This window comes from Dipodomys ordii, unplaced genomic scaffold, assembly GCF_000151885.1.
Source record: "Dipodomys ordii isolate 6190 unplaced genomic scaffold, Dord_2.0 Scaffold55, whole genome shotgun sequence".
Taxonomy (NCBI): domain Eukaryota; kingdom Metazoa; phylum Chordata; class Mammalia; order Rodentia; family Heteromyidae; genus Dipodomys; species Dipodomys ordii.
The window spans coordinates 8,106,464-8,128,329 of record NW_012267271.1 but is presented as its reverse complement, the minus strand read 5'-3'; the positions used below and the strand labels follow the sequence as shown (position 1 = coordinate 8,128,329).

The window sequence follows — 21,866 nt, the reverse complement described above, 5'->3', positions numbered from 1 at the left end:
GGCTCCCCGCCGCCCGCCGCCGTGCTATCACTGTTTACGTCTTCTGTCACTCCGGGCAGCCGAGGCCTGCCCCACGTCCGGGCTGGCTGCACGACCCTGGGCTCCCCAGAGGTGACTGGGGCTGCAGGGGCCTCGGGACGGCCTTCCCGGAGCAGGCGTGGACCCGGGAGCCTTCCGGGCTGCTCGGAGAGAGCGGGGCACGGGGGGGGCCGGGGGGGGGACAGAGTGGCCCGGCTCCCAACGTGTGGGCCCCGGTGTCTAGGCAGAGGGCAGGGCCTCTGTGGCCCCGCTTGGATCGTCCCTCCCTGCGGTTGTAAGCGTTTTGAGAAGGGCCTGTCATGAACGGGGTAGGGCCTAGAGGCCCCGAGCCGGAGTCCCTGCCAGCGGACACCCAGGGAAGACCCTCTGCCTCCTGCCCGGCGGCGCACCAGATGCAGCGCAGCCGGGCTAGAGAACTCCAGAGCGGCCGGGGTTGAGCCCTTGTCCCGAGGGCTGGCTTGAAGCCTGGGAGGGGGAGCCTCAAGCTGAGGCCTACTGAGCTCGGCAGGTGTCTGCGCCAGCTTCATTCCCGACCCTGGTCCACCCAGCCCTCCTCCGGTCCTCCCAGCAGCGGGAGCGGGACCCCTGGGAGTGGGGGTGGGAGGCCTGCCACCAGGCCTGCGCTCATCTGGCTTTCATTATGTCTGGCAGGGCCTGGGGCTTTGTGTGCTGGGGAAGGGTCTGGCCTTGAGTGCTCGCTGGGGCTGGGCAGGTTCTGGCTGGGGTGGGGCTGCCTCTCTGAGCTTCTGTCCATCTTTATCCCTGTGGATCTGAGGGAGGGAGCGAGACAGAGCCAGTGAGCTGGAGTGGCCAGAGCTGAGTTCCAGCAGACCCAGGCAGCTTGCTGTTAGTACTCTGCTTTCTCCATCTGGGCCTCAGCAGTGAGATGCAGTCATGGCCACTGTTTAGAAATCTGAGGGGAAGCTTCTGGCTAGGGCAGGAAAGCCAGGGTCCTGCCAGGAGAGCGGCCACTGCCGGAAACCAAACACAATGACCATTTAGCATTGGCCTGGGGGAGGCTGGAGGGAAGTCCCTGTCTCTTCTGCCAACCCCCCCCCTCCTTCCCTGCCCCCCAATCCTGGGGCTGATTTCCTGGTGGCAGTAGCATGTCAAAGCCAAAGCAGGCCAGCATGAGGTTCCCTGTCTGGAAATCACCAGGCATCTCAGCAGCCCCTCCTCCACCACTTCCCATTATGCTTCCCCAGTCTTTCCCTTTCTGGGGTACCAGATGTCCTCCCAAAGCTGGGCCTCTGCTTGCCATCTCAGTTTTCAGCGAAGCCACCACTGACCCATCCTGGGCTTTCTAGAGGTCACCAGAACCTTGGCCCTGCCTTAGCCAGACAAGATGACTGCCCATCTGCACACGTGGGGACAGCAGGCACCACCACCTCATCCACCTGGCTTAGACCAACCTGCAGAGCAGCTGCCAAGCCCACCTTCTAGGAGACTGCAGGACAGAGATGCTGTCCTTGGCCTAGACAGACATGCAGGCAGCACTGGGCAAGGGCTGTGTTCCCTGTGGGGTGCTTGCTGCCTACAATTGCTGGCCGGGGATCTGTGCAGGGTGAGGTGGTAAGAGGGCCATGGAGGTGGCTTTACAGCCAAACTGCACAGCCCAGAGGTCCTGGTTAGGTGAGGGGTAGGAAGGCTTGTTTGTAGTCAGGGGCAGGTGAAAGTGTTTAGGGCCACAGCACCCTGAGGACAGCTTCCTGGAGGAAGCATGACCCAGCTGGAGCCACAGGTTTAACCTAATAGCTAATGGGAGGGAGGGCTCTGTCTGAGGCCCTGTGCTAGGGTAATTTGCATGCATTATGGTCAAGGCTATTAATAGTCTATTTGACAGATAAAACAACTAATTAGATTGCGCCAAGTCAACAAACTAGGCATGAAGCAGAGGCAGGTTGCCTGGTAGGCCTGAGGGCCATGTGGGTGGGAAGAAGTGAGGGGGCTTTACCCCTCACCCCTCTGGCTGTTTGGTCTCTTGATCACTGTGTGTTCAGCTCTTCAGCTTAACCCCAGGGTTCTGCTGTACGGTTGACAGTGGAGGAGCCCACAAGAACATGGCCTGAGGGGGAGAACGGAGGGTGGGGGGAGAGATGCCACTATTATCTAGGAGGGCTTCCAGGCTGACTTCAAAAGGACAGGACCCAGGCGCTTCATTCAGGGCCTGGCAACTTCAGGAGGGGTCTGCCACCGGTGGTCCCCTAGGCCCCTCCTGCCTAGGGAGAGAGGGAAAGGAGAGAGCTAGGCAGACTGCTACTGGTTCTTTTTCTTTCCCCAGCCCGGGGACACTGGAGCATGATGGCCAGTTTCCCAGGAGTCTCGGGGCAGCCCTGGAGCAGGAGTAAGTGGCAGGACACAGCTCCAGGAGACATTGGACTACACTCAGGCAGGCCTAGGGTCTGAGCCTCAGTTGGACAGTTTCCAGACCCTGCCTGTTACCAGGGAGAAGGGACCAGGTGCTTTTATCATTGGCTCGAGCCAGGCCAGCTCCAGTGGAACCAGTGGGGGCAGTTTCAGGAGGCCACGCCCAGATGGGTCCCTCAGCGTAGACCACTGTGTCGGGGCCACCCTGTCCCAAGGTTGGGCCCAGAAACGCCATGTTCCAATACACACCTCCAGTCCCCCTCCCCCCCACTCAGTCCAGCTCTGAAGGGGCAACATCAAAGCCTAGTGTCTGGTACCAGGGCAGCTGAGCGAGGAGCAGACACCATTCTCCTGGGGAAGTGGGGGACAGGGATGAGGACTTAGACTGCATTTGGGGCCCTGATGCCTTTGCAACCTGCCCTGGAGTCACCCCCTGTCCTCCCGAGCCAGGAGGCACAGCCCAAGCTTGAGTGCTGCGCCGCCTGGCTCCAGACCTGCCCCTGCCCTCCGAGCCTCAGTTGTCTCATCTGTACAGTGGGCGTGAAGACAGCTCGTTTTCTTGGGCTTCTGGTGCAGACCCGGTGGGACAGGCAGCCTGACCAGTGGTTTGCAGTGTCAGAGCTGGATGGGCGGTGACGTCACAGGTTTTCTCACCAGGCGGCAGGGGTGGCCTGAGTCTTCCGAGTGCCGGTGCCGTGGCCTCCAGGGACACAGTACCTGGCCTGTGTGCATGGGGGGGGGGTCTCAGCCTGGCTCTTGCAGCTGGCCTCAGCCCTGCAGTGACCACAGATAGTGTCCCCAGAAGTCCTTCCCACCCTTGGTCCTCCTCCACACCTATATGATAAGGGTTCGGGCCCTTCTCTGTGGTTGACTTAGTAGCAACAGCCAGGGGCTGGGAAGGTGGCTCAGTGGTAGAGCGCTTGCCTTGCATGCCTGAGGCCCTGGGTTCCATTCCTAAGCACCACATAAGCAAAAAGAAAAAAGCCGGAAGTGGTGCTGTGGCTCAAGTGGTAGAGCGCTAGCCTTGAGCTGAAGAGCTGAGGGACAGCACCCGAGCCCAGAGTTCAGGCCCCGCAACCGGAACCAAAAAAAAAAGAAGCAACAGCCAGACCTGGGTATGACCCTGCAGACCAGGGTTCAAATCCCTGCCTTGACTGCCACTTTCTGCCTCCTCACCTAGAGACATCCCTGCCTGTCTGTCCATCTACCAGGTGAGGTGTTAGGGTTAAGTGTGCCAGGGGCCTGGCACCAGAGTATGCACACATTCACTAAACACTGGTTATGGACCTTCAGCCAGCCCCACATCGTACCCTACTGGGACCTGCCACCCTCCTTAGCTACCTCTGGCCACACCCCCTCCTAGGCCGGGCCCTGTTGTGGTACTGTTGCTTGACGCTAGCCAGTTGTAGTTTGACCAGAGGACAGGGTAGACAAGGTAGCACCTGCTGAGCTGACCTGAGGCCTGCTTTTCCTCCTCTGAAGTCCTAATGTGGCCAGTAGCAGAGCACGGGGTTGACAGCGAGGGCTCCTGGGGATGTAGGTCGGCCCTTCACAGGCTGGTCCTCAGACTTCATTTGAAATCTGCTTGCCAGGGCCATCAGTGCTGTGGACCAGGGCTGACTTGCTCCCTTGCAGGGCACCCAGGGGAGCAGGCTGGATGGCCTTATGTTTGGGACTCTCACTCTCCTCCCTAGCAGGGCTCGTGGTCCAGGAGCCGAGCCAGGGCCTGGGCCTCTGCAGCTGGGTTCTTATCTCACCGTGGACACTGCTCAGCCCCCTCTACTGGTCCTCAGTCTCCACCTCTGTAAACTGGGAATGTGCGCAGCCTCTGTGGCCCAAACAGCGGGGATTCCCTGACAGCCAGCAGCCTCTGTGTGCCGTGTTCCCGCCACCGTTCAGTTCAACCCAAGGCTGGAAAGTCCAGAAGCCGCATACATTGCGGGGTTTGGGGGGAGGTAAGGGGCCCTTCTCTAGGTGCCACATCTCAGGCCAGGTTCAGCTTCAGATAGGACCCCCCCCTCCATCCCGCATGCTCAGCAAGGTGTAGTGCCCTCTCTGTCACTCTGGGAGAACTGCTGCTGTCCTCCAGGCCAGCTTGTTGGGCTGAGTTGGGAGATCAGGCCCTCGGGAGGGACACCCCTGAAAAGGGCCCCAGGGAAAGCTTTAGAGGCCCCAGCCCCAATTGAAGCTGAGCGTCTGCATGTGCCGAGAGAGACTGGTTCGGGCCTGTGCCCTTTGTCCTCAGCCCGGCCTCTCGGAGCAGCCCGTGTGCAGCTGGGACGCAGGATTTGGGGCTCCTGGTTGTAACTTCCACAGGTACAAGTATAGGCGAGCTGGACCAAGGGGTGAGGAGGAAGTGAGAAACACTGCCTCAGCATGCACAGGCAGGAACACTTAAACACACCCCCCTTCATCGTGTTTCCTCTCCCCATGCTGAGCACGCTAAGCTGTGGCCCAAGGGGCAGTGACATGTGAGGGTCCCCTCTCTCCAGGGGTACCTCTAGCCTAACCCACTGACCCGTGCATGTTTGGAGTGACAGCTGGACCCCGGGGACATTGCTTGTGCCTAGGATGGAATGAGAGGACCCAGCCAGCCATGTGGATCTTTCCCTGAGCGCTCAGAGCAGCTGCCTGGATGGCTGCCTGCAGGGAAGGCGTTTTTCTGTGCATCAGCTGTTTACTGGGCTACTCCCCTCCTCCCCCTCGGACCTCCCCGGCCTGCCAGAATGCCCCTGGGGGCCTGGCCCGGCCCACATGGGCTGTCTGCTCTTCTAAGAGGGTGGCCTTCGGTTGCTTGGTCCCTGCCCTTCCTGCCCCAGAGTGTCCTGGCACAGAGCCTCGGTCAGCTAGCCACTTTCTTTCTCTGTCCGTGTTCGGGGGTGGGGACCAGGGGACCCACTCTGCAACTTAAAGCCTGGGACTGGAGCAGCGTGCTAAAGCCTGCAGCCACATCACCCTTGTGTGGCTGGGGTGTGTGATGCCTGTGCTCAGCCTTGTCCCTGCTTGCTGCCCCCATGGGAAGGAACCAGAAAGGCTGGGGGTTCCCTCCACACTGGCTTGAGCAGCTCCCCCTCTGCATCTGTGACTGGGAAGGCAGGCACAGGGATCACATGACACCGGTGCAGAGCCCAGGCCGGCAGCTGAGGCCTGCAGCTCACTGAGGAACTGCTGTGAGACCTGCTTAGGGGTGGCCTGCCCCAGCGCCTCCTGTGGGAAGGCGCTTCTGTCCAGCATGCACCCCTGGTGGAACCCTGCTGTGAGCTGGCACTGTGCTGGGTGCCCCGGGGCAGTGGGTTCTGCTGAGACCCTGTCTGCCACAGCTTGAGTGCTCAGGTGGATGCTCTCCGCTTGTCCAGAAGTGGCTAAAATCTCAGAGAGACTGCCACCCAGCCTCGACCTCTGATGACCTCTCAGGCACAGCGGTGGGTCGGGAGCCTTCACTCTGAAACTTGCTTTCCCCCCAAGGCCGCTTTCTAGACATGGGGAGGAAGTGACCTCGGTCCGCTTTTCCTGATCTGAAGAGAAGCTCCCCTTGGCCACCAAAGGGCTGAACTGTCCAGGCCAAAGGTGTGCGGAATGAGGGGTGGGCCTGCACCTTCCCTGCTGATTCCCAAGAAGCAGGGATGGGGTGGGGGTGGGGGCGCACCGCAAGCCTGGTGTGATGTCCACAGCTTCCCTTTCGGTATGAAGCCCCAAGTGGGAGTGTGGCCCGGATCAGAGGAAGTGGGCTGCCGGAAGATGGCTCCCAGGCCTCTCGGAGCTCGCCGAGGGTGGGCAGGAAGCAGAGGCCCACGATCCAGATATTGCACACTGGGCCCAAGGCCAGGCCCTAAAGAAGGATCTTCACTGAGGCCCAGGCTACATCAGCACTTTGACCTGGGTCTACCGGGCTCCATGCCACCCAGAGGCACAGTGGTCAGCTGACATGAGATTTGAGTGATGGCCCTGAGCCAGGCTGTACCACCCAGCTGAGCTCCCAGATGTCAGCCCCCGGAGTTCCCTGTACCTAGACGGCACAGGTGGGAGGGGCTAAAAAGCCTGGGTGGGCGGGTGCCTGTGCCTCATACTTGTAATCCTAGTAACTCAGGCTGAGATCTGAGGACCGTGGTTCAAAGCCACCCTAGGCAGAAAAGTCCATAAAACTTTTTTTAGAATTTTATCGTAAGAGTGATGGACATGGGGCTGGGAAGGTGGCTCGGTGGTAGAGCGCTTGCCTTGCATGCCTGAGGCCCTGGGTTCCATTCCTCAGCGCTACATAAGCAAAAAGGAAAAAGCCGGAAGTGGTGCTGTGGCTCAAGTGGTAGAGCGCTAGCCTTGAGCTGAAGAGCTGAGGGACAGCACCTAGGCCCAGAGTTCAGGCCCCACAACCGGACCCCCCCCCCAAAAAAAAGAGTGATGGACAGAGGGTTACAGTTACATAAATAAGGTAAAGAGTACATCTCTTGTCAAACATTGTTACCCACTCCCTCATTTTCCCCCATTTCCATAAAAACTTGTCTCCAGTTAACCAGGAGAAGAAATAGAGCTATGGTTCAAGTGGTAGAGCATTAGCCTCGAGCAAAAAAGCCAAAGGACGGTGCCCAGTCTCTAAGTTCAAGCCCCACTACTAACAGAAAACAAAATTCCTGAGTAGCTATGGCTGAGTAGCTTTGGTCAGTCCTAATGATGCTGTTCAGTTGGGGAAACCCCCAGCTCCTTAGAAACCAAAACCAAAAAGAGGGCCTTGGGCTTGTGCTGTGAGGTGTAGGGCCTTCCTGCCCCAGCCACGGCTCCATTCACAGCCGCCCAGCTCACGTGCAGAGAAACCGCAAGCCGGGAACCCCGCTGTTGCCCAAGCAGGCACAAGGGCATGAATGAGCGAAAGGGGAAGGAAGTGATGCAGCCGGCAGGGAAGGCTCACACCTGCACCGGCCCGTGATGCCGGGTCAGCTGGGGCCCCTGCATGGACAGGGAGAGGAGGGTGAAGCTGGCTCCAGACCTCGAGTCCCGGGGAGATCGCTGCCTTTTCTGAGACCGCTGCACCCAGATGGCTGTGTCAGCCTTGGGATGTCAGAGCCACCATGTGCCCAAGGCAGCTTGCCCTTGGGTCATCTGCTCATCTCTCAGCCTCCACTTACCCTTCTGTAAATGGGTGAATAACGTTGCCTGTCTTGAATGATGTAAAAGGTGGTCCAGACCTGAGCAGGCCTGTTGGAGCAGCAGCAGCATAGGGGGCTGTGATGCTGCACCCTAGGTCATCACTGGGCGTACATGGCCTTTTGCCCTGGTCCCGTCATTTCCCCTGGGCTGGAGGTCGATATAGCTACTCTTACCTGTCTCCCCTAGGGGACAGAGGTCACATAGGGTTTGACCCCCATGACCATGGCCAGGCCAGCCCCTAATTAATGTTCTGGCCCGCTACCGGGCACTGTCTTTGCAGAGTTCCACGCAGGAGATCGGCGAAGAGCTGATCAACGGGGTCATCTACTCCATTTCTCTGCGCAAGGTTCAGCTGCACCACGGAGCCACTAAGGGCCAGCGCTGGCTTGGGGTGAGCATGGGCACCGGGAAGGGTGGCGTATGAGCCCAGCCTGAGGACTCCAGTCTTTCACAGGGGCCTGGGTAGGTGCAGCCTCCCCCACTCCAGCTTTCAGCCCCACATCTGGCCGGGTGTGGAGGTCTAGCCAACATCCCTCCCTGACCATGAGCGGAGTCCCCTTGTAGTTTTCATTTCTTGTTTCACATTAGGCTGTGAATGCATCCACATTGTATACAGGTTTTCTGGGCTTAACTCCTGCCCATAGCGCCCCCACATAGCCTTCAGCCTGATGATCTTGCCTACCACACCTTCCAGCCCGCACACCGCCTTATGTCATAAGGCTGTCCTTTGCTTAGAATGAATGGAAGGTCCTGGCTAGTATCTTTACAGCTTTCTGTCTCCCGGAACCTGCCCCTGGGCCCCTAGTAATATTCAGAAGTCTGGTGTCACACATTGAGCCCACTGCTCAGATCACAACATGACTTTCTGTGTTCACCATAGCATGCTGAGGACGTCCTGCGTGTTCTCAGACCACCTCCACCCCTGCTAAGCCTCTGCCTTCCCTCTCTAGATGGATGCTGTCACAACTTCCTCGGGTAGTGCCCTTAGTTAACTGAGATGCTGTCACTATGCAGCAGCTAAACTGACCAAGCTTTCAGCCTCTGTGTGTGTGTGTGTGTGTGTGTGTGTGTGTGTGTGTACGTGTACGTGTGTGTACGTATGTGTACGTGTGTGTAGGCATGCATGCGTGCGCATTTTCCTGGCCTGGCTGACTTTGAATCATGATCCTCAGATCTCAACCTCCTGAGTAGCTACAATTACAGGTGTTAACCACCAATGCCTGGTAGGTTTTGGTGAGGTGTTTTTTGTCAATTGTGGGGCTTGAATTGGGCCTGGCTGCTGTCCCTGAGCTTTTTCACTCAAGGCGAGTGCTCTGCTACTTTGAACCACTGCACCACTTCTGGTTTTCTGGTGGTTAATTGGCGATCAGAGTCTCACAGAGTTTCCTCTCCTGTCTGGCTTCGAACTGCAATCCTCAGATCTCAGCCTCCTGAGTAGGATTACAGGCACAAGCCGTGAGCATCCAGCTAGTTTGTGTTTTTAATGCTTATATATCAGACTGTGTGTATGTGCGCACAGGCATGTTTAGATTCCTTGCTCAGCTAGCATTCTTACCCCTTCAGCTAGCCTCCAGTTCAGCTTTTAGTTGAATGTTTTAAAAATGGAGTCTTGAGGACTTTTCTGCCCAGGCTGGCTTCAAACTATAAGCCTCAGATCTCAGCCTCCTGAGTAGCCAGGATTACAGTGTGAGCCACCAGCACCCAGGCTTAGATACTACTTTTAAAGCAAAGACACTTTGCCCTACCAGAGATAATTATAACTTAGGGCCCAGCTTTGGCCACAGCCACTAACAGTTTGGAAGCTAGTCTGAGCACATGAGCTCCCAGAGGTTCGTGGTGCTCAGATTGACTACTCCTCCCTTATTGGCCCCAGTGTGAGAATGAGTCCGCCCTGAACCTCTATGAGACCTGCAAAGTGCGCACTGTGAAGGCCGGCACGCTGGAGAAGCTGGTGGAGCACCTGGTCCCCGCCTTCCAAGGCAGCGACCTTTCCTACGTCACCGTCTTCCTGTGCACCTACAGGGCCTTCACCACCACCCAGCAGGTTCTGGATCTGTTGTTCAAAAGGTGAGCGGCGGGCTGGGGATGTGGCTCAGTGGTAGAGAGCTTGCCTACCATGCATGAACCCTGGGTTTGATTCCTTAGTCAACATCCAAAGAAAAAGCCAGAATTGCTGTGGTTCTGGTGGTAGAGTGCTGGCCTTGAGCAAAAGAAGCTCAGGCCCTGAGTTCAAGCCCCAGGACTGGCCAAAACAAAAACAAAAACTTGGAGCACTGCCTGTGTGCCCAGGGCCTGGGCCTGCTCTAGGCTGGGGCTTGGGAATGTGCCGTGTGTCTCCGAGCCTGCTTTCCTAGGGCAACTGGGGTGCTCTGAAGACCAGAGCGAGCCCTAGACAGGCTCAGCCCAGCTCGGCCTGACGAGGGGACTGCCCAGGGCTGTGGCCACCCCGCACCCTCTGCCTCCAGCCTCCCACAGCAGAGGCCTTGGGCAAAGCAGCTTCCCCATGTGTAAGGAAGAATCCAGATTCTGCCTCAGGGGGAGGGGGCTGACATCTGTAGGCCAGGCACCCCTGCGAGTGGACTGGGGCCTACTGAGGTATCTAAGAAGGAGCAGGTTGGGCTCACTGTGTGAGGGGCTGTCTTCAGGCACTGAACATAGTTGAGTGAGAAGAGCAGAAGATCCTGGCTATCCTAGGCTCCAGGCCATGGGGGCGGGAGGAGGGTCCCAGGGGGGCTGCCAGGGACCGAGACGTCATGAGGGCTCCAGGCCACGGGGGGTCAGCTAGTGACCCAAGACATCATAAGCAGGTTCAGTAGATGTGACGCCCTCACGGACTCCTCTAGATATGGCTGCATCCTCCCCTACTCCAGTGAGGACGGCGGGCCGCAGGACCAACTCAGAACGTGAGTGGACTTCAGTCAACAGGGAGAGCACCTGTCCCCAGAGTGGGGATCCAGTGATTCCCACCGAGAAACTGAGGCTTTAAGCCCTACAAACATCACTTGTGAACACTGGGGAACAGGGTGGAGGCTGGGGCCCAGAGGTGACCTCTGGGAGATGCCTACCATAGCCCATTCCAGCCAGGTTTGCTCGCCTCATCGGGGCCACAGAGAAGGTACTGGGGCCTTGCCTCAGGCCAGGCTGTGCCTCCAGAGAGCCGTGTGGTGGGAAGACAGCCCACATATGACTCACTCAGCCACCAGTGAGGTGCCACCAGGACCCTGTGCATGCCAGGCAGGACCGCAAGCCCTGTCTGGGTTGGCCTGCCACCCCCTGGACAGCCAAAGGGGCTTGGGTTAGGGCCTGCTTGTCTCTGAGCAGCAGTGACAATCACTGATGCCCAGCTTCCACGGGGTGGTGAGGGAGGATGGGGGTGATACTGCCAGGCCTCTGACTCTGCTGCTCACCTCTCTGCCCCCAGTGCCATCTCCTCCATCCTGGGCACATGGCTGGACCAGTACTCGGAGGACTTCTGCCAACCTCCACACTTTCCCTGCCTCAAGCAGCTGGTGGCTTATGTGCAGCTCAACATGCCGGGCTCAGACCTGGAGCGCCGTGCCCACCTGCTCCTGGCCCAGCTGGAGGACCTGGGGCCCAGTGAGGCAGAGTCTGAGGGTACGGAGCCTGCTATGGGAATTCAGAGCATGTGGGGGGCTTGGTGCAGGACCCCCCCAGGAGGGAGTCTCAAAGGCTGGCCCTTGGGCCACCAGCAAGGACAAGCCTGGAACCCCACAGAGGGTGGGGGGTCATCTGACATGACGTCCTGTTGATAGGGCTGGGCCTTCGCAGGCAGCAAGGTCTTTGGCACCTCTGGAAAGACTCAGAACAAGGCAGTAATGTGTGGCAATCCTCTCCTCCTGCAGCCCTGTCATCAGCTCCAGTGCTAGCTCTGAAGCCAAGTCCAGAGCTAGAGCCAGCTCCAGCACCGGCTCTGGCGCCCAGCCCAGTGGCAACACCAGCATCGGGTCCTGAGCTAGAGCCAGAGTCAGCTCTAGAAGCTGCTGTGGAGCAGGAATCAGCGCCACTACCTGCTATAGAACTGGAGCCAACCCCCTCGCAGACTCCAGAGTCCGAACCTGATCCAGCATCAGGTCCGTCAGGAGAGCCTTCCTGCCCTTCACCTGTGGCCACGGAGAATGGGCTGAGCGAGAAGCCGCATCTCTTGACTTTCCCTCCCGACCTGGTGGCAGAGCAGTTCACACTGATGGACGCGGTGAGGGGCGGGGCGGGGCGGAGGCGGGTTTCCTGTGCACTCTGCTGCCCTGTCCTGTGGTTCCTTCCCCTAAGCCCAATCACTACAGCAAAGCTGAGACCACACATCTTCCTGTGGCTATAAAGGCTCAAGGATTAAGGCAGAGGTGTAGCCAGGGGTCCTCTTGAGCCTCAGCACTGATTAGGCTCCTGATGTATACCTGATATGTGCCCAGGCCAGACAGAGGACTGACTGAGCCCTAGAGGTGGGTCATATGCAAGTGGACCAGGAGACAGACACGAGGCCAGGGCTGAAAGAAGGTGCTTCCTGGGCCATGCAGGTTGCTGTGAGGACTGAGAAGAGTCAGGGGAAGCACTGCTCCCCGCCTTTCCCGTCTTCTGTCCTTCTGGTCCCTCCGCTGCTGGGTGCGCTGGGTGCTCAGCACAGCAGACCCAGAGACTCCCACCACTTGTGTCCTCCTCTGTGCTCTGAGCTCCATGTCCTCCGTGTCTGTGGGCACGGATGCAGGCCTGGGTCTGGGCCCTGTGGTCTGCGACAGGGCCTGGTGACCCTCGTGCCTTTCCCCAGGAGCTGTTCAAGAAGGTGGTACCCTACCACTGCCTGGGCTCCATCTGGTCCCAGAGGGACAAGAAGGGCAAGGAGCACTTGGCCCCCACCATCCGGGCCACCGTCACCCAGTTCAACAATGTGGCCAACTGTGTCATCACCACCTGCCTTGGGGACCACAGCATGAAGGCCTCAGACAGGGCCCGTGTGGTAGAGCACTGGATCGAGGTTGCCAGGGTATGCTACAGGCCGAGTCCGGGGCCTCTCCCTTCACACTCCCCCACTCTAAGGATATGGGCTGTGGTCAGGGTCTGCTGTCCAGCAATCACCTTTTACTGACACTGCCCTTGAGGTGACCTCAAATCCTGTTTTCTGTCCCCTGGGGTTTCCCATGAGACTTCCCAGTGTGAGCTTCCTAAAACCCAGCTCATCAAGAGGGACTTAGATCTGGAGGGCAGGCAGGAGGCTGCAAGGACGCCAACGCTCACACAGTCTTCCTCCCCAGGAGTGCCGAGTTCTGAAGAACTTCTCCTCCCTCTACGCCATTCTCTCTGCTCTGCAGAGCAATGCCATCCACCGCCTGAAGAGAACGTGGGAAGAGGTCTCCAGGTGTGTACCCCACATGGGTGTACAAGGGCTGGCATTACTCTCCGAGATCCGGCACCCAGCCTCCAGGATAGGGCGGCTGGGTGGTGCTCCCTCTGCAGGGGCCCTGCATCGGCAGTCTTCAGCAAGGCTTAGCTTCCCTCTCTGCCTGAAAGGAAAAGCTGGCAGGACACACAGACACTTTCCAGGTTTTCTGTGGTAGCCACAAATCTTTGTGTAGTTGCAGTCAAACCAGAGCTGCAGAGTGGACATTGGGTGGCACCCCACTGTGCCAGGAGGAAGAAGCCACTACAAGCCCATGGCTCTTTAGGGCTCCATGCAGCAGCCATTTGCAAACCTCTTGGCCAGGCAGTTTGACGTTTTGTTTTGTTTTTTGCAAGTCCTGGGGCTTGAACTCAGGGCCTGGGCACTGTCCCTGAGCTGCTTTTGCTCAAGACTAGCACTCTACCACTTGAGCCACAGCACCACTTACAGCTTTTCTGTGTATGTGGTACTGAGGAATCTAACCTAGGGCTTCATGCGTGTTAGGCAAGCACTCTACCACTAAACCACATTCCCAGCCCAAGTTTGAGGTCTTGATGCTAAAAGAAAATGGATCTTGGTGCTGGTGGCTCATGTGTTCACCCTAGCTACTCAAGAAGCTGAGATTTGAGGATCATGAAACTTTTATCAAGCAAAAACCTGGAAATGGGTATGGTTCCAGTGGTAGAGCACCAGTCTTGCATAAAAGCCAAGTGAGAGTGCAAGGCCTTGAGCTCAAACCCCAGTATCAACATAAACAAGAAGTCTTACTCTCCCCTCCCCACCTTCCCACCTGTCACCTTGTGTGCCCCTCCTGCAGGGACAGCTTCCGCGTGTTCCAGAAGCTGTCAGAGATTTTCTCAGATGAGAACAACTACTCCCTCAGCAGAGAGCTGCTGATCAAGGTAGGAGAGTGGGGGTTCTTGGGGGGGTGGAGGGGGCAGGGGCACAAGTGAATCTCAGTTCCTTCCTGACCATGTTTTTCAATATTTCCTGGTCTCTCTCTCCGCGATAAAGGGAGGAGAGGTGTCTGTGAGTCCCTCGTGCAGGTCGGGGGACCCTGAATCCTAGGAGGCCCTTGGGGATGGGATGTTGTGGGGGGGAACACAGGGTGGTCCACGGAAGCAGGGAGCTCCAAGATTGCGAATCCCCACTACCTGCAGTGGTTAGCATCAGCCAGAATGTCACTTAGGCTGAAGCAGATATTGCTGCCTCCCCCAAATCTGTCCAGCAATCCCAGGAAGCCTGGACCTGGTCACCCTATGTTGGGTGCACTTCCCAGGGGAGGGGCCTCCTGGTGTCTCAGGGGTGTTAGGAGCTAGCCAGCCGTAGGGTCTGCCGGTCTTGTCCAAACCTCAAGACCCACCACCTCCATCTGGAGACACTGTGTGGCTCTGAGCTCTTCCCGGGGGCAGAGGCCACGGGGGCAGAGGCCGTGCATGCTCAGACCCCAGCTGAGAGGTCATAGCACACAGCCGCAGCTGTGACAGCCCAGAGGCTTTAAAATTACCAGTGGGGGCTGGGAAGGTGGCTCAGTGGTAGAGCGCTTGCCTTGCATGCCTGAGGCCCTGGGTTCGATTCCTCAGCACCACATAAGCAAAAAGAAAAAAGCTGGGAGTGGCGCCGTGGCTCAAGTGGTAGAGCGCTAGCCTTGAGCTGAAGAGCTGAGGGACAGTGCCCAGGCCCAGAGTTCAGGCCCCACAACCGGACCCCCCAAAAAAAATAAAATAAAATTACCAGTGACCGAAAACCTCCCTGGGCCTCTTTGCTGACTTCTGGCTGCTTCCATGGGAAGTGCAGCAGAAGGCACAGCCTCCTCCACGGGGCACCTGCTGTGCACGAGTGGGCCCTGGGAAACTCCCGGCCCAGCTGCACAGAGGCAGTTTCCTGCCCTGGCCCATGAGCAGGGGCTGGCCAGAGAGGGGAAGATGTTCCAGGGGTCTGAATCCCGACCCTACTCGCTGAGGAGAGCCAGGATCTGGGGTCAGGAAGGAGTCTGGAAGTCCATGGCGCTCTCCCTTCAGGCTCCTCTCCTGTAAGGACCCTGACACATAGACAAGCTAGCCGAGTGGCCTCTGCTCAGAGGCTGCAGGGCCCCTTCCCCTGCTGCCCTCAGGGCACTGGACAGGCCACCAGCCCTGTCTGGACCTCAGTTTCCCCTCTCCTAACAAAGATGCAGAGCGGCTGGGGCTGAGCTTCCAGGCTGGCATTTGAGCTGCCAAGGAGAAAGAAATGAAGGAGGCCAAGGTCTGAGGAGGCCCTGGCCCCACATGCCAGTCAGGCCAGCAGCACTGGTGGCAGGCAGGCAGGCAGGCAGGCAGGAGAACCCGGGTTCCCCAGCCCCTTCAGGAAAAGCTTGCAGATGAGGAAGCAGGCAGGGGGGAGGCCAGCTCCCCAGGTGAGATTCCATAGCAGTGAGTGCTGGAGCAGAGCCTAGGATAGAGTTAGCCTGCCAGGGGGTATGTTTGGCACTGACCACCAAGGGTCTCCAGGCCCAAGATTGGGCATTAGTGGAATGGGGGTGAAAGGATGAAGGCCTCACTAACAGTCTCTTAATCCTGGCAGGAGGGGACTTCCAAGTTTGCCACCCTGGAGATGAACCCTAGGCGAGGCCCGAGGCGGCCAAAGGAGATGGTGAGAATGGAGATGAGGGCCCACCCCACCGCCACTGCCCACTGCCTGAAATGCCCAGTAGATGTGGGCCGGGGCCCCTGACCACTCCTTATTCTGATCAACTTGGAGGGAGGAGCTTTACCCAACATCCAGGGCCCAGCAGAGCTTATGGGGCGGGGAATAGGTAGAGGCCACATAACTGGGGATCTGCCAGTTACCAGCCTGAGACATAACCCTTGATGTGGGAGGGCCTCTGGACAGTGGTGGCCATAGGTTCCCTGAGTACCCCAGGGACTGGCAGGGAAGCCTTGCTTATCACCGACCCAATGCCACAGGGTGTCATCCAGGGCACCGTCCCCTACCTCGGCACGTTCCTCACTGACCTGGTGATGCTGGACACGGCCATGAAGGACTACCTATACGTAAGTGACCCCAGGGCCGGGGAGGGGCCTAGGGCTGAGAGGAAGATTCTGAGACCTAGAAGGAGAAAGCTCCTTTGTTGGCCCAGGAGCCAGCACTCAGGAGAGCCTCAGGCTGCCCACGTGCTAAACACCCCACAGCTGCCTGACCACAGAGGTTGTAGGCAGTTTGTTCTAGCAGGACAGTGTCCACAGGTAGTATCCGTGGGCAGCCCCTCTAGGATGGGGTGGCTCATGAAACAAGCAGGGCCTCTAGTTTTCCACATCCTCAATGAGTGTTGGGCAAGATCTTCCTGCCCAGAATGTGGCTCAGTGGTAGAGTGCTTGCCTAGCAAGCATGACGCCCTGGGTTCGATTCCTCAGTACCACATACACAGAAAAAGCATGAAGTGGCGCTGTGGCTCAAGTGGTAGAGTGCTAGCCTTGAGCAAAAGAAGCTCAGGGACAGTGCCCAGGCTCTGAGCTCAAGCCCCAGGACTGTAGGAGGCTGGGGGGGGGGGGGGGGGTTATGGGGGAAGGCAGTGGGGAAGAGATCTCCCTCCCCAGGGACCCAGAGCCCACCCTAGTCCAGGTGTGCACACTCTGCCCCCTGCTGGGAGCTCCCAGTAGTGCATCAGCATGGCAGCCTTAAGGGGGAAAGGGGCTGCTTTCTAAACCATATTGGCTGTCTGCTTTCTAGGGGAGACTGATCAACTTCGAGAAGAGGAGGAAGGTGAGCAGCTGCTGCCCTCAGGGTGGGTGGGCACCCCCTGGCAGGTCTCCCCTCCCTCTGTCACCTCCCCCTGACCTGAGAGGACGTTTGGTACAGAGAGAAGGGGCCTTGGGCAGCAAGGTGGGGGTCTGGGGCAGCTTCCTGTGTGTGGCTGTGAGAAGCACAGGGAGGGGACCCCAGAGCAAAGTCCCAGTCCCGTCACCATCCTGCCCTCTCCCTGTGCAGGAATTTGAAGTGATCGCCCAGATCAAGCTTCTGCAGTCAGCCTGCAACAATTACAGCATTGTGCCCGAGGAAGCCTTCAAGGCCTGGTTTGAGGCCCTGGAGCGGCTCAGCGAGGCTGAGAGGTGAGCTGGAAGGCACAGGGGCAGCCAGGGTGGGCTGTACCCAGGGTGGGCAGTGGGCAGGTGGCCTGACCCTTTCGAGAGCCTGAGGTGTAGGTCAGTATGAACCTTTGCCTGGTGCTGACAGGGTGCTTGGGCCTAGGCCTCTGGGGAGGCCCTGGGAGGGAGCCAGAGAGCATGGAGCCTGGTGGCCTCACACCTCCCTCTCCCATCTTAGCTACAACCTGTCATGTGAGCTCGAGCCCCCCTCAGAGTCGGCCAGCAACACTCTGAAGACCAAGAAGAGCACAGCCATTGTAAAGCGCTGGAGCGAGTAAGTGCCAAGCCCAGCGGGCAGGGGCTGGGGGACATGGTCAGGCAGGAGCCCGCCCCCCTCTGCCCAGGCCTGTGACGGGGCTGAGCGGCACGGGTTCACCCTCTGCAATGGCTCTGTGGCCAGGGCAGGGGCAGGGATTCCTAACTGGCCAAGCGTACAGGGTATAGGGGACTCGAGTGGGCGGAGTTCCCAGTAAGTCGGCCCCTCCGTTTAGCCGCCAGGCGCCCAGCACTGAGCTCAGTCCCAGCGGCAGCTCCCACTCCAAGTCCTGTGACCAGCTCCGGTGTGGCCCCTACCTCAGCAGCGGGGACATCGCAGACGCACTCAGCGTGCACTCAGCTGGCTCCTCCAGCTCCGACGTGGAGGAGATCAACATGAGCTTTGTCCCAGAGTCCCCTGATGGCCAGGAAAAAAAGGTGATTGCTCCCTCCCCCTGCTGCCCCACAGCCGGCCATGGGGCAGGGACATCCCGGCCAGGCCCGAGGCTCCGCTGACATTGCTCTCTCCACAGTTCTGGGAGTCAGCCTCCCAGTCGTCCCCAGAAACCTCAGGGATCAGCTCAGCCTCCAGCAGCACGTCCTCCTCATCAGCCTCCACCACCCCTGTGGCCACCACACGTACCCACAAGCGCTCTGTGTCGGGGGTCAGCAGCTACAGCTCTTCCCTGCCCCTGTATAACCAGCAGGTGGGCGACTGTTGCATCATCAGGGTGAGCCTGGACGTGGACAACGGCAACATGTACAAGAGCATCCTGGTGAGCCGGGCAGCCTGGCGCCCCCTGGTGTCCTCCACTAGCCAGGACACCCCTGTGGGATGGCCCACATGTCCTCCCTGCCCTCCAGGAGTTGACCTTCTAGTGGGTGGGGAAGAACAGACAGCAGGGCCTATAGGCCTGAACTGAGAGGAGGGGACATGGGAGCCGTGTGCCCAGTCCCCAGGCAGGAGTGGGCTGTGGGGAGGGGGTGGCCAGGAGGCCCTAGGGAAAGGAGCAGAACTCAGCCAGGTGAGGGCCCAGGACTGCCTAGGGCTGTTTTGAACTGTGACCTTGACTCCCCCTGGAGGATACAGTAACCCCTAGGATTGGAGCAGAGTTGCTGAGCCGACTCCATGAGAGGCTGCAGTCACAATCCAATCTGTGCTGGGCTTAGAGGCCAAAGCAGGCAGGTGGCCAAGAGGTAGCCAGCACTGAGATGTTGTTCAGCATTAAGCCCAGAATCTGGCCCAGTGAACTGGCCCAGTGGAGAAGCCTCTTTCCTCTTGCAAGCCCTCCAGGGTGCCCAAATCATCTGTAGCCTCTCCCTCACGCTTCCTCAGGGAGAGTCCAGGCCACACTGTCCTGCTCAGTCCCCTCCCAGCCACCAGCCACAAAGACTGTGATTAGACCCCAGCAGGGAGGCTGTGTCCTCCTGTGTGCTCTGCTCAGAGCCTCAGGGCAGCTGGACAAGGCTGCAGCCATGTCCTCCACCCCTGCAGCCTCCAGCCCAGAGCGGGCCTGGCTGCGAGAAGGCACTGCTCCCGGGCTCTGGGCCTCTTCCCTCCCTTGGGGTTGGGGAGAGTCTGGTGTGTCCTTTCCCCTGGCTCCCTGATCCTGTTCTCCCTGAGGGGTAACCAGCTCCCAGATGGGCACTCAGAGAGGGGGCAGGCTGTCACGGGAGCAGGGGTGAGGTACTGTCCTCATTCCACAGAGGCCAGGCTCAGGAACAGGAGGCAGTGAGGCCTGTGTTAGTGCAGAGGTAGCCTTGGAGAGCCTGTGCCCACTGGCCCCAGAGTGCCACTCCAAGGGCCTTTCCCTGATGTCCTGCTCCCCGCTCTGACCCAGGTGACCAGCCAAGACAAGGCCCCAACTGTCATCCGCAAGGCCATGGACAAACACCACCTGGACGAGGACGATCCAGATGACTATGAGCTGGTGCAGGTCATCTCCGAGGACCGCAGTGAGTCACAGGGCCACACAGTGAGGGAAATGACCCATGAGGGTCAGCAGTACTTACAGCCCCAGATTCAGGGAGCTTGGCCTCAGAAAACATGGCTGCCGCATGAAGGTGGACACTGCCCGGCCCCCTGTCTCAGCAGGTGCTGGTTCTCCCCGCTCTTGCCTGGGTCAGGAACACACAGTGCAGAGAGAGCACTGGTGAGTGGCGGAGAGAAGGCAGCCACTGGAATGGCTAAGCCTGGAAATGCATGCTCAGAAAGAATGGCACCTACGTGAAATGAAGCCTCACATGTTACAACCCACGCATGTGGTCCAGGAACATGGAAGACAGAATCAAGAACATCCCGAGCCAGGCAGCCTGGTCTGAGTGACTTTGGAGGTTCAAATCCTCTGCCTATGTCCTCAGCCCATTAGAAGGCCAGAATAGCCAGGAGAGATAAGAATATACTAGGTGCACATGGGCCACGAACATCACTGTATGTTGTCAGCGCTCACTGTCTTTACAGTCATCTGATTGTGCTGTGCAATCCTTTTCGTAGACCATCAGCATTGATTGCCACTTGCCTGTCATCAAGCCTTTGCTAGTTTCCTGTACCCTTCTCCTGGTGCAGGCCACATGGGTTCCCTTCTTCCTGGAAAGGAAGTGAGAGGCCTAGCCAGACTAATGATGGTGGGGGAGAAACGAGAATGTGGGCAGGAGGTGAGTGCAGGGTAGACGTAGTTGACAGGAGACTTGTGGCCAGAGGGGCTGGGAGGAGGAACAGCCTGCAGGAAAGGCAAGTGCTGCTGAGTGCTGGGGCCTCACTGGGTGGAGGCCCTGGAATGCATGTGTGCAGAGGGCCTGGGTCCAGGCCTGCCCCATGGGGCTCCTGGAAGCTCTCCTGGTGCTCAGTAGGACAGTGCTCCCCGCAGGTGCTGTGCATCCTGGACAGCCGGCTGTGCCAGGAGGTCCGGATCCTCGAGGCCGCAGTGAGCGCAATGGGAATCCCTTGTGCCCCTCCAGGAGGAGCTGGCACCAGCCAGAGTCCCAAGATCTTTCCTGAGCAAGACAGGATAGGTTTCCGCAGAGTCTGTTCCCGGGCAGGCATCCCAGGCCCTTGATGCCCCTGGAACTAGATCCCAGGGAGGGCAGCATCCTGCCTGACGCCTGGTCTGGTGTGTAGGAGCTTCTCAGATGCTTGGTGTGTCCCAGTCCCTGTCAGTCCTGCTGACTGGCACTCTGTCCCTCTTCCACCAGAGCTGAGGATCCCAGAAAATGCCAATGTGTTCTATGCCATGAACTCCACTGCCAACTATGACTTCGTCCTAAGGAAGCGGACCTTCAGCAAGGGGGTGAAGGTCAAGCATGGAGCCAGTTCCACCCTCCCGCGTGTGAAGCAGAAGGGACTCAAGATTGCCAAGGGCATCTTCTAAGGACATCTCCCTGGGTCGGACTGGCCAGGGCTAAGTACTTCCAGACTCGAGTGGCCCAGGCCACGCAGGTACTTTCCTTGCCACCTGCCAGCCCAGGCCACCCCCAGACTCCAGTTTCAACTCAAACCTCTCCTGCCGGGATTGACACCTGCCATGTGGCGGGCTGACCTGGCCTCGGGGACCACCTGCTGCCTTAGGTGCCTTCTGCTCTCTGGAGCCAGAGGACCAGCTGACCTTTGCCAAGGAGCGCTGCCAAGGGCACGGTACCCTGCCTGCCCCCAGGCTCTGCCCTCCGTGTTCTGCCTGACGCCTTCCCAGGTGCGATCACTGCCACCCGTACCCTCGGGCACCTCTCACCCAGCAGGGCTGACCACTGCAGTTCTCTCCTGCTCACGGGCCCTGGCCTGTGCACTTCATGGGGGTCCCTGCCCCTCCTCCTGCCGCTCTAGCCTTTCTCAGGCTGCACCAAAGATTCCACCTTCAGAGCCAGCCCAGAGTGCCGGAGTGTTCCCCACCACAAAACCCAGCTCGGCCCTGGAGCCGAGAGCCAAGGCCGCTCATAGACCTCACTCCTCACCCCGCCAGTACGGACAGTCCCGTTGGTGACCAATCACATGCCACTGGAATGCCATCTGCCACTGCATCCTGGGCTGTATGATACCACTCGAGTCAGGGGTTTGAGGTTAGCGGGGAGTTTGGGGGAGGGGAAGGATGTCTGGACATTTGTATAAAAAGAAAAAATGTTTACGGATTGGGGTGGGGCAATATTTATTTGTTGTAAATAGAAAATGTTAGACTTGAATATTATATTAAAATCTTGTTTCTACTATAGCCTGGTCATTGTGGCTTTCTTGTTTCATTCCAGTATATTAGTGATGAGACAGAGAATCACATGTCAGGTTCTAATAAAAACTGTTACAAGCTGGGCACGAGTTAACCACCAGAAAACTGGGAGTGGTGCTGTGGCTCAAAGTAGTAAAGTGCTAGCCTTGAGCAGAAGAGCTCTGGACAGTGCCCAGGCCCTGAGTTCAATACCATGCCTGACAAAAAAAAATAGAAAATAAAAACTATTGCAAGATGCAATCTGAGGACTGTGGTTTGAAGCCAGCCCAGGCAGGAAAGTCATTAGGAAATTTTTTTTTTTTTTGGTCCAGTCGTGGGGCCTGAACTCTGGGCCTAGGTGCT

General features: G+C 58.5%; 1 protein-coding gene across 3 annotated transcripts in view; it reads left to right on the top strand.

Annotated features, from left to right (window-relative positions):
- The window catches only part of Ralgds (ral guanine nucleotide dissociation stimulator), a 45,106-nt gene extending 23,469 nt beyond the window's left edge, over window positions 1-21,637 (top strand). Inside the window, exons 2-18 of one of the 3 annotated variants that reach the window (XM_013021498.1) lie at window positions 7,826-7,936; window positions 9,419-9,612; window positions 10,353-10,448; window positions 10,967-11,160; window positions 11,409-11,758; window positions 12,326-12,541; window positions 12,810-12,913; window positions 13,752-13,836; window positions 15,497-15,565; window positions 15,880-15,966; window positions 16,643-16,675; window positions 16,901-17,022; window positions 17,237-17,332; window positions 17,550-17,751; window positions 17,847-18,089; window positions 19,155-19,269; window positions 20,506-21,637. In XM_013021498.1, coding sequence (XP_012876952.1) covers window positions 7,826-7,936; window positions 9,419-9,612; window positions 10,353-10,448; window positions 10,967-11,160; window positions 11,409-11,758; window positions 12,326-12,541; window positions 12,810-12,913; window positions 13,752-13,836; window positions 15,497-15,565; window positions 15,880-15,966; window positions 16,643-16,675; window positions 16,901-17,022; window positions 17,237-17,332; window positions 17,550-17,751; window positions 17,847-18,089; window positions 19,155-19,269; window positions 20,506-20,681 — 2,493 coding nt within the window. In that variant the 3' untranslated portion in view covers window positions 20,682-21,637. The remainder of the gene's footprint in view (window positions 1-7,825; window positions 7,937-9,418; window positions 9,613-10,352; window positions 10,449-10,966; window positions 11,161-11,408; window positions 11,759-12,325; window positions 12,542-12,809; window positions 12,914-13,751; window positions 13,837-15,496; window positions 15,566-15,879; window positions 15,967-16,642; window positions 16,676-16,900; window positions 17,023-17,236; window positions 17,333-17,549; window positions 17,752-17,846; window positions 18,090-19,154; window positions 19,270-20,505) is intronic. The other 2 variants (XM_013021500.1, XM_013021501.1) reach the window with 2 other exon arrangements.
- The last annotated feature ends 229 nt before the right edge of the window (window positions 21,638-21,866 follow it).